Here is a 15527-nt window from a genome sequence, read left to right as displayed (position 1 = left end):
AGCAACAATGAGATAGTCTATCCAGGTATTCTTTACAGATCAGTGGGTGGGCCATGTAGCCAACTGTCAAACTTGGATCCATAGAAACGTGAACAACATTCTACAGGCAGCAGGCACGGGCATTTAGTAAATAGAACGGTAGCCGTAGTAACCAGTTCGACGTGACGTGTAAGCACTGGGGCTTGGATCGTGGCCCTGACCGTTGAGGTGGGCTTGTTGTCAGGGCAATAGTTCCAGGTTAAGCCCCGTTTCAGCCCAGCCCCGTCTAGTATAAACTCCTACCTGGGCTGGGCTTAAGTTCCAGCACCGGGTTCAGCCCATAGTATAAACGGGGCTATTGTGTTCAACGCAGTTTAGTGGTGACATAGTTGAAAAGGTTAAGGTTACACTTTGGTTTTGAAATGAGTGTTTGAACAATGTTCTTCCAAGAAAAGGTTTAATAAATATATAAAAGCATACATCATCTCCTTCAGTGTGCATATTGTACATAGTTCTCTGCAAACCTATGGTAGCATCATGCCTTCAGTGTGTCTTGTCTCCACACGTAAAAGGTTGCACATATAATATTGATATTTTATTGTTTTTGACAATACACAATCACATTCTGTCTCTCTCTCTCTCGCTCTCATACACACACACACACACACACATACAGACAGAGAGAGAATGTGTATAATTTCCCATTTGTATTGTTTTATTTGCACTTTTAATCCTGCTGAATTCTACAAGGCAAATAAATGAAGTTAAAACTGAAGTTAAAAGGAAATGTTCTGATTTGTATGTGAAAATCGCAAACAGATATGTAGTAAAAAAGGAGTGAGCCTCAGAACGGGGGTGGGGGGTGCCGGTGGTTATGGGGTGGAGTATTATGGGCTAACCTCTTCTGGAGAAATAGACCTAATATGGTCACTACGGTCAATGTAAGGGGTCATGATATACAGTACTGTACCTTATCCTGTTTTCAAAATGATGCTAAATGTGATTAGCGATAAGTCAAGAATTGTGATTTCGATACTTTTTCGATGCTTTTTAAAAAACAATTACAGTGTATTTGGTGATTTAATCATCAGTAACCTAATATTGAATATCGTGTGATCATTCACACCAGTGGCCATCCAAGATTCTGCTCGACCCTCCACACACACAGAAAATGAAAGTCATGTTTCTATATCATATATTTTGGAATTCATAACTGTACATATTTTGTTGATAATGTTGAGTATTTTACAATCTGCATCATTATTAGTAGCTAAAAATGTTTAGTCATTTGTGCACTGATTTCAAGACTTTTACACTTACTCATAGGCCTATGTTTAAATGGTGTGTAGGCCTAGGTGTAATTGAGTGTGCATTATCGAGTGTGTAATTGAGTGCCTGTCGCTTTAAGAAATACGTGAGGTAGCTTTCTATATCATGGTTTTACGCGAGTGAAATAAAAGTTATTATAAAAGGATATGTGGATGCAATTAATTTTGCTTTCTGTGTCATTAGATAAATTACATGTTCAAAACAGTAACAAGTCGAAGAAAACTTTCAGGGATCAGATAGCAGAAGAGATGAGTGTCTTGCAATGTTCCTTATTATGATTTTAGTGAGCACTACGATTTAGCTCTCTCCAGAAGTTATTTATCCACACGTTCCAGCAAACAAAACAGTGCAACAAAAGTGCAACAAGTTAGTCTAAAGTTAACATGTAGGCTAGGGAATCAAGTTCATCCACACAAACTGATTTCTTTCAAGATGTTAAGCTTAAGAGAGTGAGTTCTTAATTAACGATAGGCCTATGATTTGTGACACAACATACCTAGTCTCTGACCAGATTGCGATTTTCTCCCGCGGGTGTCTCCTCCTTCTGTCGCAAACTTGGATGTCTATGCAACAAATAGGGTCTACTGTAGGCGTACAGTGGCGTTTCTTAGCGCTACAGTTGGGGAGTTTTAAACGGAACGAACGAGTCTCAGCCCAAGATCAGATGGGCTGGATGTATGGCGTGAGTGCGTGTGTAAACAGGCAAAATCGAGTTGGCAGCTCTGCTAATAACTATGAAAACGGTGCTGACAGATACTGCGGTATAGGCATAATTTCCTATACAACTAGCCTAGCCTACATAAACAGAACTTATTTGAAATTAACTCACGCCATAATAGGCAAAGTAGACTAGTCATTGAAACTGCATTGAAATGGTGTATTTAGCAGTCAGAATTGATTATTTATTACATTTGCTAAATTATTTGCTATATTGTCTGCTACATAATGTAAAAGTAATTCTCTAGTCTACGGCGATTCAGGTAGCGACAACGTCAATATCTATGAATAGAATCTAAAGAACACTGACGCTCTGACGTAAGTGTGACGTCGAACATGGATGTGGATGTGGATGTCCCGCAGGCTGCATCCAGTCATTATTGGTTTTGGGGGTCAGCCCTGTCAATCAAAGACAGAAAAAGTGCATTAATCACTGTACAGAACTTTACGAAAACTTCAGTGAACCATTATCAGTGAATGAATGATGTTAACAGATATTAAAAATCCACCAGGAGACAAAATATAAGCGCAACACACTCAGAAACAATGACAACCTGATATTATAGAGTTGTTTTTTTAGGAGATGATCTGGAGCAGACTGACAAACACTTGTAAGTTCAGTAACGTTAGCCAGCTAGCTGCTAATGTAAACACATTGGCTTTGACTATGTTCGCTAACATTAGCTGACAAACGTTAGCTAGCTGCTAGACCAAAACGAAGCATATAGCTGTTGTTATGCTATGTAGTTCATTGTAAAAGTTCGTTTTGATTCTGTTCAGCAGGTTATACTCAGTGAAGACAGAACTATGTTTTCATGAGTCTGTCTTTGTGTAGATGTAACTGTAAGTCTAATCTAATGTTAGCTAGCTGGCATGAATGACACGTCCTGCTTGAGGCTGAAATTGGCAGGATATTCATTCATATCACAAAGGCTATCTCTGGGTGGACTCTTAAAATCTGTTTGAATGATAATGGAATAAAATAAAGGTTAAAAGCAGATACATACCTTACGAAATGGCCTGATTTCCATTGCATGTTGACAGCAACTGCTGGACTGGACGGTTGGAAGAATAACGATTTTTCTTTTCAAATTTTAACTATGTAGCTGAGTAAAAGCAACCCTAAGCTGGGTAGTGTAGTGGGGGAGAGGAGGGGCACTGTTCTAAAATACAACCCAGAAAGCTGGGTTACCGAAAATAACACAACTTGAGTAAAAACAACTCCAGCAGTTGGGTAGAGAATATAACCCAGCATTTTTTAGAGTGTACCTATAATTCAGAACCACCTAGGACATACAGAACATTTGACCTAAAAAGGATACTGTATTCTTGCTCTTTAAAGGTTCAGTCTTTTTGGTTGAATCCGCAAACGATCTGGATAGCGGCGTCCAGGTTGTTGGGTAGCGGCTGAGACAGCCACTGGCTCTGCTGGTTTCACTGGAGTATTCCCGCACTGTGCTGGCGCTCGTGAACTGAGTGCAGGGCTGAGTCTGGCAGGCGTTCCAGACCTCACCAGAGGATGAGCTGGTGATGGAGTAGAAATCCTCCCTTCTGCCTCCTGGATGCTGCTGGGTTGAGTTGAATCCAGATCTGGTGTCAGGTGAGTATCATCGCTTGAGGTGTTGCAATCCACAATTTCATGTGAGAGTAACAGATGATCAATGTGCACTGTGCGCTCTCTCACTCCGTCGTTTATCAGGTAAGAAACAGGTCCTAGTCTTTTCACAACTGTTCCTCTGATCCACTTCTCCTTCCCTTCACGAAAATTTCTCACACGCACTTGATCACCCTCAGACAACATCCTCAACTTGCTTTGACCCTTGTCATGGTATCTCTTCTGAGTGCGTTGTTTCTCCTCAACAGTGTCAGCGAGACTTGGCTTCAGAAGACTAAACCGGGTTCTCAGCTGACGCTTAAGAAACAACTCAGCTGGTGAAACACCTGTTACTGTGTGTGGAGTGCTTCTGTACATCAGCAAGAAATTTGCCAGTCTATGCTGCAATGTAACAGACCCCTTATCTGCCAACACTTGCTTCATCAGTGAAGATTTTACAGTTTGTACTGACCTTTCAGCAGCCCCATTCGAAGCAGGGTGATATGCAGGGACCAGGGTTTGTTTGATGCCATTACTTCTCAAAAACTGCTTGAATTCACCGGCTGTGAATTGTGGCCCATTGTCTGAAACCACTTCCTCAGGCAGTCCATAAGATGCAAAAATGCTGCGCAGAACTTCAATAGTCTTAGCTGATGTCGTGGTTGTCATGTGAACCACCTCCAACCACTTTGAGTGACTGTCAACCAGGACTAAAAAATACTGTTTATCTTTCTCACAAAAATCAATGTGTATCCGTTGCCACACCCGCGTTGGCCATTTCCAACAATGCAGTGGGGCCACTGCTGGTAGTTGTCTCACTGTCTGGCATGCACTGCACTCTTGCACAGTTTTTTGTCCCTATCCAGACAATGTCCCTATCCAGACAAGGCCACCACATATAGCTTCTCGCCAAAGCTTTCATACGACACATCCCAGGATGACCCTGGTGAAGATCATGTAGCAGCTTTGGTCTGAGAGCTGGAGGGACTATAACCCTCATTCCCCAGAGAACACATCCTTGTTCCACTGATAGTTCTGTTTTTCTCATAAAGAACGGTTTGAGTGTCTCCTCCTTTGCATGACCTGGCCATCCATTTAGAGTGAGCTCCCTCACTCGGCTGAGCACCGGATCTTTGCTTGTGCCCTGTGCGATGTCGCTGGCTTTCACAGGTAAATCCTCCATAACAGAGAAATAGAAGATTTTTCCTTCCTCTGCAGTGCTATCTCTGACCTTGCTTGGCAACCGTGAGAGTGCATCTGCATTTGCATGCGCTGCAGACTGGCGATACTCAATACTATAGTTATAAGCCATCAAAATGAGTGCCCACCGCTGCATTCTCAAAGCGGCCAGTGTGGGGATGGCTGACTTCGGCCCAAGGATCGCCAAGAGCGGTTTATGGTCCGTAATGAGAGTAAACTTCCTCCCGTAGAGGTATTTGTGAAACTTTTTCACTCCAAATATTATAGAGAGGGCTTCCTTTTCCATTTGAGCATACTTGCATTCTGCCTCGGATAGTGTACGAGATGCAAATGCTATGGGCTTCTCTTCTCCATTCTCCATCACATGTGAGATAACCGCCCCGACACCATAAGGCGAAGCATCACAGGCTAGTTTCAAAGGCTTTCTGGTGTCATAATGAACCACTAGGGTACTCTGCAGTAGTTGCTGTTTTGCACTTTTGAACGCGGCTTCACATCCCGATGTCCACTCCCACACACACTCTCGTTTCAGTAGCTCATGCAAGGGTCGTAGCTGCATGGACAGATTTTGCATAAACCTGCCATAGTAGTTCAGTAGCCCCAGAAAAGAGCGTAACTCTGTGACATTGGTGGGACTCGGTGCGTTCACAATGGCTTTCACTTTCTCTTCTGTGGGATGGAGACCCTCACTATCCACAATGTGACCTAAATATTCCACTGTGTCTGTCATGAACTTACATTTTGATTTCTTGACCTTCACATTATACTTCGCAAGACGACTCAACACCTCTTCCAGTTTGTGCAGATGTTCCTCTCTTGAACCAGCTGTGATTAAGATGTCGTCCAGAAAACAGGAAACATGCTCTATCCCCTGTAGGATTTGATCCATCACTGCTTGGAATATGGACGGGGCACTTGAGACTCCATATGAAAGTCGATGGTAAGTGTAGAGTCCTCGATGTGTGTTGACTGTAAGGTATTTCTCTGAATCCTTATCCAACTCCAACTGCTGATAGGCATGTGATAAGTCCAGTTTAGAGAACAGCTTTCCTCCAGCCAATGTTGCGAAAAGGTCCTCAGTATTTGGCAATGGATAAGTTTCCTCTTCCACGCACTGATTTATGTTCACTTTGTAATTTCCACATATCCGTATTGATTTGTCAGCCTTCGGCACAACCACTATAGGTGCAGCCCATTCACTTCTGTCTGTTTTTGATATAATTCCCATTGTCTCTAGTCTGTCCAGTTCTTTTTCCACCACTTCTTTTAGAGCGTATGGCACTGGGTTCGCTTTCTTAAATATTGGCTGCGCATCTGGCCTCATCTTGATCGAAGCCTTAAACTCACGGATGGTGCTGGGCCCTTCCCCAAACACCTCCTTGTGCCTCTGTAGAATTACTGCCACTTCTGGATCAGTAACATCTCCTGCTGCCTTGACTTGGAGTATTTCTTTCCAGTTCAGTTTCAAATGCTTGAGCCAGTTCCTGCCCAGTAGTGCTGGTCGGTCACCTTTCACGACAACCAATGGTACACAAGCTGCTTGTTGTTCATATTGTACATTCACCATCACCTTCCCTAACACTGGTATGGTTTCTCCAGAGAAAGTAGACAGCGGTATTTTATCTGGGCAGAGTGGCAAGTGAGCGAGTGATCTCTTGTAGATGATTTCTGACACAAGAGACACACATGCTCCAGTGTCCAACTGCATCGATATGTTCCGGCCTTCAATGCTCATGTCAATCACATAGCCTTCATTACCATCAGAAGCTGTGTATACTGTGTACAGTCCAAATTAACTTTCATTATCCTCATCTGTCAGGCTTGTTTCAGCTCCCTGTTCGACATAATGAGTTTTCTGCTGTGTTGTTTTATTTCTACACATACGTGCAATATGTCCTACTTTTGTGCAATGGTGACATTTTTCCTGTTTAAATCTGCACACAGTATAGCTGGATGCTTACCTCCACATCTGTAGCAAGGCTGATGTGGCTGTTGCTGCTTGTCATCCACGCTGCTCTTTTGCCAGGTAGCACTCTTGCTGTAGCTTGTGTTACTTGATTTCCGTTTGTCATCTCTCTTTTTATTTTGGTTGTACACTCGATTAACTGTTCCACTCTCTTTATTTTTGCCAGAAAATTCCAATGTGTTGCGTGAAGCCATCTCCATGGACAGTGCCGTGTCACATGCACTTTTAAAAGTTACCTTTGTCTCTGCCAGTAATTTCCTCTGTAGGCTATTGCCTCTGATTTTAGTCCACTCACAAATCTATCACGGAGGGCATCATCAAGGTGAGCACCAAAATCGCAGTTAGTAGACAGCTGTTTCAGAGCTACTATAAAGTCACTCACAGATTCACTCTCCTGTTGATTTCTCTTCTGCAAACGAAACCTCTCCATGATGACCAGTGGCTTCGGCTTGTAATGATCGCCAAGTACTTTGGTGAGTAGGGCATAAGTTTTCGCACTGGGCTTATCTGGCATGAGTAAACTTTTCAAAAGTTTGTAGGCATCCGCTCCGATTATTGACAGGAAAACACTGACTTTCTTTTCATCTGCCACAGTGTTCGCTTCCATCCACTGTTCCAGTCTCTCTAGGTAAGATTCAAAATCTTCCTTACCTTCTTTGTATTCCGATATATTGCCGGCCATTTCTGCAGCTCGTCCCTTTTGCTAATAACTAGCAGTCACGTTAGTTTGTCAGCTCGTTGTTAGCCACTCACGTTGGTGCCACAATTTTCTTTTCTTGTGATCTGCCGTTTATAACTTTACGTCTCTCGTCTTCCGGGATGCTTTATCTTCTTTAAGCATCCCATCCTCGTCGCCAAACTGTAATATATTGATGTGGGTTCAATGATTCAGACGGAGACCGAACTGAGCGTGCAGGCTGGGACTTTACTTCGGTAATCAACATACACGTAACCACGATTACAGACCAGACTATAGTATGTCCACAAGGGGGCAGCACTCTCTATTATAATAGATATCAGAACACTACACAAGGTGCCAAGGGTGTGTGTGGGACTCCGTGAGTGAGCTCCTGCAGTTTCTCCTGAAGTGACTAAACGGCGTCTCTGTGTTTCGTATCTCCTGTCACACACGACTATGTAGAGATTTCTGAATACTGAAGGGAGGGGGAATTACCTGGTGTGTTTATTTTGGTTCTTGGTTGAGCAAAAGGGTCAGTGTCAGTGAAGATCAAGGAAGTTTTTCAAAGCATTTTCTGTTCCTGAAGTTAAAACCCAATTGTGTCCTCAGAGCAAAACATCACAAGGAAGTTCATGAAGTGAGCAGTCCACCTAACAGTGACGAGGTGGAGTTGGAGCACTGTTGGTGTGTGTGTGTGTGGGTGTGTGTGTGTGTGTGTGTATGTGCGCGTGTGTCTGTTATTTTATCATCACCATAGCTAGATGCCAATTGCCTGACAAAAAATGTGTTTCCTGATCAAGTCTGTTCCGTATCATTATCATAAATAGTCTGTTCAGGACATGTGATTGCTATGAACATAAAAATAACAAAAAAGACATGTGACAAATCCTAACTTTCAAATCACATTTGTTCCCCTTCTATTACTCACACGGCCACCAGGTTTCCAGAAAGATACACCAATTTGTTAGCATGCAGAAATGACAGGGAACCGCTATATGAATTCAGATGAAAGCCCCCTGATCGGCAAAGCCATCTATTTTGCTTTATATGTATGTATGTATGTATGTATGTATTGTAAGTACAGAAGTTTGCGAACACAGCCTTCCTGAATTGAATTAAATTGAGGAGAGTTGAAGCAGTGTGAAGCCATTGCTCCATGATTGACCACACAGACCAAGACACATGCATGACTTCATTGTGGATACTCCTCATACCATAACTCAGCCCAAGAACAGCTTTTCACCATCTACTGTAGTGTTATACAGTAGACACACTCACCAAACATGATAAACATTGTAGTTTTATTTGTCAGATAGAAAGACACTTAGAAACTAAACAAAACTACACTTTCTTAACACAATGAGTTGATAGCATAGCATCAACATGTCTTCATCTATATGTACATTCTACATCCCATGTTCCTCAACTAAGTATATTAAAATAGCAGAAGGATCACACACACTTCTGTTTTGCTAGAATTACAAAAGTCGTAACTCAAAAACAACATTCAAATGTAACTGCTCAATGCTCTAAATGCCGACCTTTCTGTCAGTGCAGGTTATGTAGATCTTATTGAACATTACATTCCTGATGTGATTCCACCCTGGACTGACTCCTCACATGGAGAAGAGCAGGTGGCCAGAGAAGGTGGTGTGATGGTTCTGATTATCATGCACCCAACTGTTGGGCCACAACTTCACATAGACCACATCTCCCACCTCCAGCAGCAGAGAGGCTCCATTAGATCCTTCTTCGTAGCCGCTTGTGTGACGACTGTAAGCAAGGACAACATGCTCTCCATTTTTATGAAGGGACACTGCTGTAGGTGCAGATGCATGACCATAACCATATACAAACAAAACAAAGTTGTAAACCCCTCTGACTGGAGCTGTGAAAACACCTGTAACAGAGAATGTCACAATAAGAGAGAGAAAGAGAGGGAGGAGAAAGCCTGTGGTAAGTACCTGGCAATATGGCATATTAAATAATAAGTAGAGAGTAGTACAATGTATCATTCCCAGCTTAGGGCATTAGGCTACAGTGAGACATGTACTCTCAAACTGTGCCATCACACTGGTGTCCTTTGGTTCAGGTCTATATACTGTACGACTCTGGCAGTCTGCTGCCCCTGAGCCTTGGCTGGCTGGAGATGGCAGAGTGCCGCTTACTTCTATACCTTTCAGTAAGTTTAAGTTACCCAAAACATTTACATTTTGCAGAAGCTTTTATCCAAAGCGATTTATGTCTATTATATTACATGGGGCATTCTCCCCAGACAATTCAGGGTTAACTTCTTTGTTCAAGGGCACAATGTTTGAAGGCTGGAATTAAATGGAACCTCCGACTTAGTTAACAGAATGAGACAAAAGAACACCAAAAATACTTAAGTACACAGTAGAGGAGACAAGAGACACAAACCTGTGTTTGGGTTGTAGGCATTTCCTACATTAGTGAAGATGTGTCTGTAGACCAGGGGAGTTGCTACTGAAAAAGGTCCTGTATTTCCACTACCAGATGCCAGCAGTGAGGCAGAGAAAGACACCCTCCTCTCCTCTCTCTCCCTCCTCAGCTCCTCCACCTGACTCACAGTGAGGTTCAGATTCATGGACTGAGCTGAGAACACACACAAACACACACACACACACACACACACACACACACACACACACACACACACACACACACACACACACACACACAGAGAGAGAGAGAGAAGAAAAGGGAGTGATGAATGAACAAACCAAAACATAAACATTTGCATCACGTGATACACAAACATATTAATTAAGAATGGAATGAATGAACCTGTACCTTTATTTTCACTCTTTAGTCGTTCCACCAGACTCTCACTGGCTCTCAGTCTGACCTCCAAGGCCTCCACTGTCTTCTCACTGGCACTTAGCTTGGACTCCATGGTCTGTGCTTTATTCTCACTGGCTCTTAGTCTGTCAGTCAGTCTGGTCTCCATAGTCTCTGTTTTTTTCTCCATGGCCTCCATTTGTGTCTTGGTGTGTCTGAGCTCCACTCTCTGCTCCGCCACCAGAACGCTCATCTCTCTCAGCACAGTGTGGATGTCAGGCTGGCAGGTTTGTTGGGTGGAGGCTGTGGCTGCATCTTCAGTCCTCTGTGCTGCACCCTTAACCTCATTTTCTCTGGTCTCTGCTTCACCATAGTGGCCCTGGTGAGTGATGTCATTGTCACTGATGGTGTCTCCTCTAAGCTGTGTCTCAGCCAAACAGCAGCACAGCAGCACCAGTAGAGCTCCACAAGTCTTCATGATGAAACTGCACAATTCTTCTGTCTTGCTCATGTGTACTGATTCTTATTGCTGTAGCTCTCAGACATATATACTGTGGCCTGGCTACATATTACCAAGTGGTGTCCTTGGGACATGCAGATATCCTTGAAACAAACACAATCGTAAATGATGCACACGTGAGATGTGGGCCATGTGCTGTGTTGTTGAGACCAGCTCAGGTGTGTGTTATTGGTCAAAGTTGTGCTAACGTCACCATAAATCGTACCCTACTGCCAGATAAGTCTTCAACCCTCTATGGAAGAGGATGATCTGCACTTTAGTAATCATTGCAACGCTACTTTGGTTAATGTCCCACTCATGATTTCAGGCAACAGTGCACTGCACATCAAAGCCTGATCTGCCTGATCTGAATCTTTGTGAGTGGATCAGGCCTGATGCCGTAACATGGATCTTTTGAGAGATATCCATATAAACTGAATTGAACTGAAGAGCATGTTTAGAGACTTCCGTCTCATCAAAGTAGAAGTGCAGTGCAGAGTATCAATGCTCAGCATACCATGTGTATACGTAAATGTACTGTAAGGATTGTGTGAGAAACACAAGTTTGAAACCACACGTGGATGAGACTGACTACAGATCCAGAAGACACATAGAGCATGTGCTTGTTTTATTCTACTGAGTAATTTAGGTATGAATAATCATGGGGCATGTCCTTACCACTCTGATTTAACTTATTCATCTGTTTATTAATGACAATCATATCATGCATGCTGCTTTGTCAGTTACCGTAGAAGTAATGCTCCTGACCAGACCAGTGGGCCAGGCCGAGGGCAGGGTGAGAAACACATGTGAATGACTTGGAACATTTAAGGGTCAAACTTGTTACTGTTAAAGTCAGTTAATGGACGAAGATTGATAGAGCATACATTCTATCGATAACAACACAGTATACTGTGCAGCAAAGTTGAAAGTTGTGAGCATGGCTGGATCATTTCGGTTTCATAGTTTCCTCTTGTGCTGTTTGTGTTTACATGTGTCATTGGTTGGTTATTGAAAAAGGCAGGAGATAAGAAGTCAATAAAGCTCATTATCTGCTGCGTTACTAAGATCAAAGGCTAGCAAGATTAAATGATATCCGTCTTATACTCGTAAATGAAGGTGTGTTTGTGATATTGTCCACGTTTCCTTGTTGTTGTAGTAAAGTCTTGTAAAGGGCTGCTGATTCCGGAATGGGACACTGGGTTGTTTGTTAAACACGTGCATCAAAATGTGCCACGGTTGAAGTGCCAAGGTGCCAAGTGGAGTGTGTGGGACTGGAGCTCACCATCCCATGGGAGGAAGGTCTTGAAACTGCCCATGAGCGGTAGAGAGCGAAGTAAGTGGACCTGGACACTGAGTGCAGGGAGGCTGGCCGGACGGCTGGTGTCTTCTCTAGTGTAACACTACTCTACCCAGTGGAGGTGGGATGCCAGGGCTTTAATGGGGCTTTGTCAGCTCCTCAATGTTCCAGCTACAGTACTCCAGGACATGGGCATCACAGGGGCAGAACACCAAAGCATGCTGAAAGGGCTGTTGAAAGTGGCAGAGAGGGGGCAGCTTCTGGCTGTGGCTGAGGAGTGAGTGTAGGAGTTGAGGGCAGGAGGGCAACACCTAGGGCATCTGCAGGGGCAGACCTCTGCCATCGCTCTGCCACCAGGACACGCACTCGGGTTAAAGTGGCGAAACATCAGTCATTGGTGGTCCCCTGCTGATGACCCGGCTAAGCCCCAAAGTGGTGCGAGCCCTCTCTTATAGGGAGAGGTGAAAAGGGGTGAGGTTTAGGCACCAGAGGAGGTGTGAGCCCTCTCTTATAGGGAGAGGTGAAAGGGGGTGAGGTTTAGGCACCAGAGGAGGTGCGAGCCCTCTCTTAGGGAGAGGTGAAAAGGGGGTGAGGTTGTACTGTAGGCACCAGAGGAGGTGCGGCAAGCAGCAATGGCCTGCAGGTTGAACACCAACATGTATTTCCAACCATTTTTCCTTGTTGTTCAGTTAAGTGCTGTGAAGTGATTCTGATTCAGAGACGGGGGCCCTAATAGATATCTGACTGGTGATAAGTGTGTGTGTGTGTGTGCGTTTGATATGAAAGGCCCCCTTAGACCCCCTTAGTGCTTGCATGGGCCCAATATCAGTCACTCATCTCTTCTTAATAGTGAGCACTACACTGCAGGGGGATTGGCACTCTTCTTAATAGCGAGCACTACACTGTGGGGGGATTGGCACACCTCCCACTGATGATTATTAGCAACGCGTTGGTGTTAAAGATGTTCACCTGGGATTATAGAAAGAAGACATTTGGAAAAATGTTCACCCTATGTCAACTGTAGTGAGTAACTCTTACAGCAAGTATTATGGACATGTAATAATATGTATATAAATAATACAAAAACAACAACACATGATACATCATAACCCTCAGTGTTTGTTCATGTAATTAATGTTTGTAATCAGTGTTACTGTGGTTGCTCCTGGTAACATCACTCACACAAAGAGTGACTCTTCATGCACTCCAACTCAAAGACGCAGACGATAAGCATTAGAAACGTTTTATCATTGTTTATTATTCAAGTCAGATATGTAAAAATAAAACAAACCCTTTGAAATAATCATCTCAAATTATAATCATCGTCTTTTAGTGCTCAGAAATAACAGTAATTGGTGACATTAAGAAAGGCAAAGACACCAACTATCTAGCAGATCTGTCTCTGTATAGGTGGTTTGTGCTTTCAAGGCAGGCTATTGGGTTGACAATAATGGAATATTACATAATATTCACTTTAGGACTGACTCCTCACATGGGGAAGAGCAGATGGCCAGAGAAGGTTGTGTGATGGTTTATATTATCAAAGAACCATGCATTAGCCCACAGCTGCACATAGACCACATCTCCCACCTCCAGCAGCAGAGAGGCTCCATTAGAGGGAGTCATATTTCCACTTGTCTGCCAACTGTAAGGACTAACAACTTTCTCTCCATTCTTACGAAGACTGGCTGCTACAGGTCCAGATTGGTGACCATAGCCGTGTAAAAATAAAACAAAGTGGTAGACCCCTCTGACTGGAGCTGTGAAGACTCCTGTGTGACAGATACAAAGTGGGGGAGGGGGGTTAGTAAGATCAAATACAAGTTGTGATTGACTTCCTCATATCATGTTCTCTCTACATATTTATGTAGCTGTTTAATATTGTCACCTCAGGTAAAAAGAAAAATAATAACCCTGTATGTGTATTTTCACCTGTACTGTGGAATGCACTCTTTGCATGACTCCATTTTGGATTAGCTTGTACTGGCATATCAACTTCCTGTTTACATTAATACATATGGCTCTTTTCTAGTTATTGTCTTCAACAAATCGTCTCACAATAATGCAGATTGACTTTGTGAAAATGTTGTGTGCCACTCTTTTCAGCAAAGGTGAAAGGGGTTTAAAATGTTCTTAACCTTAATAAACCTCTCTGCTGGATTTCAAGGCGTACATATGCCTACAAAGAAAGGTCAGTATTCCTTATTCCCATGTGTGACAGAATGCTGTCACTACGGTTGAGTATGCACTCTGAATGCCATACAACCGAGCTTAGCTCCTTGCCATTGCAATCAACCTGCAGGTACCCCAAGTAGGTACCCCAAAGACCCGGGTTAAAGGTTAAAGGTTAGGTTTGCTGACTGTTCTCTCCCCTCACTACACCAGGGAATGAAACATATAATAAATATATACGGTAATTATTCTACAGGAAAACAAGTAAACATGGAGCCAACAGCAAGTCTACCAGCCCTCTAGTACCTGTGCTTGCGTTGTAACCGTTTCCAATGTTAGTGAAGACGTGTCTGAAGATCACTGTAGTTTTAGCTGAAAAAGGTCCATTATGTCCACCTCCAGATGACTGCACTGAGGTGGAGAAAGACACCTTCCTCTCCTCTCTGTCTCTCCACAACTTCTCTACCTGACTCCCTGTGAGGTTCAGATTCACTGCCTGATCTGAGGGTTACACACACACACACACACACACACACACACACACACACACACACACACAGGTATACAGAGAGATACAGAGAGAAAAATAAACAAATTAAATACCCAGAGCAAAAGTGTATTATGTAACATATCTGAAAGTGCACACAATAAATAATAAATAGTGATATGAGCAGAATCAGATTTGTCTCACCTTCGTTGTCACTCTTGCTGCTTTAGCTGTTCTCTCTGCTCCTCTACCGTCTTCTCACTGGCTCTCAGTCTGTTCTCCATAGTCTCTGCTTTATTCTCACTGGCTCTCAGTCTGGCCTCAATGGCGTCCATTTGTGTCTTGGTGTATCTGAGCTCCACTCTCTGCTCCGCCACCAGAGCGCTCATCTCTCTCAGCAGAGTGTGGATGTCAGGCTGGCAGGTCTGTTGGTTGCAGACTGTGGCTGCAGTTTCAGTTCTGTCTCCCTCATCTTCTCTGGTCTCTGCTTCACCATAGTGGCCCTGGTGAGTGATGTCATTGTCACTGATGGTGTCTCCTCTAAGCTGTGCATCAGCCAAACAGCACAGCAGCACCAGTAGAGCTCCACAAGTCTTCATGATGAACCTGATTCTTCTGTCTTCTTTTGTGTACTGATGGCTCTTGCTCTCATATTTATATACTGTGGCCTGATGACATATTACCAAGTGGTGACCTTGGGGTGTGCAGATATTCATCAAACAAACAGAATCGTAAACAACCCACACGTGAGTTGAAGTCCATGTGCTGCCCTGTTTTATGAAAAGCAGAAGGTGTGTGTGCATGAA

General features: G+C 43.4%; 2 protein-coding genes across 2 annotated transcripts; both read right to left on the bottom strand.

Annotated features, from left to right (window-relative positions):
• Positions 1-9035: 9035 nt before the first annotated feature.
• Positions 9036-10432, bottom strand: LOC134064417 (complement C1q-like protein 2). Its single transcript, XM_062520334.1, has 3 exons — positions 10276-10432; positions 9883-10077; positions 9036-9364 (listed from the first exon to the last, which is right to left on the bottom strand). Exons 1-3 carry the CDS (start codon positions 10430-10432, stop codon positions 9081-9083), a joined length of 636 nt encoding a protein of 211 aa, XP_062376318.1. The 3' UTR covers positions 9036-9080.
• A 2868-nt stretch (positions 10433-13300) lies between these two features.
• On the bottom strand, positions 13301-15320 carry LOC134064416 (uncharacterized). The gene is made up of 3 exons (XM_062520333.1): positions 14984-15320; positions 14541-14735; positions 13301-13834 (listed from the first exon to the last, which is right to left on the bottom strand). Exons 1-3 carry the CDS (start codon positions 15318-15320, stop codon positions 13551-13553), a joined length of 816 nt encoding a protein of 271 aa, XP_062376317.1. The 3' UTR covers positions 13301-13550.
• Between the last annotated feature and the right edge of the window lie 207 nt (positions 15321-15527).

Source organism: Sardina pilchardus, chromosome 18, assembly GCF_963854185.1.
Source record: "Sardina pilchardus chromosome 18, fSarPil1.1, whole genome shotgun sequence".
Taxonomy (NCBI): Eukaryota; Metazoa; Chordata; class Actinopteri; order Clupeiformes; family Clupeidae; genus Sardina; species Sardina pilchardus.
Note: the sequence above shows the minus strand (reverse complement) of the source record. Positions and strands in the feature narration are given on the sequence as shown.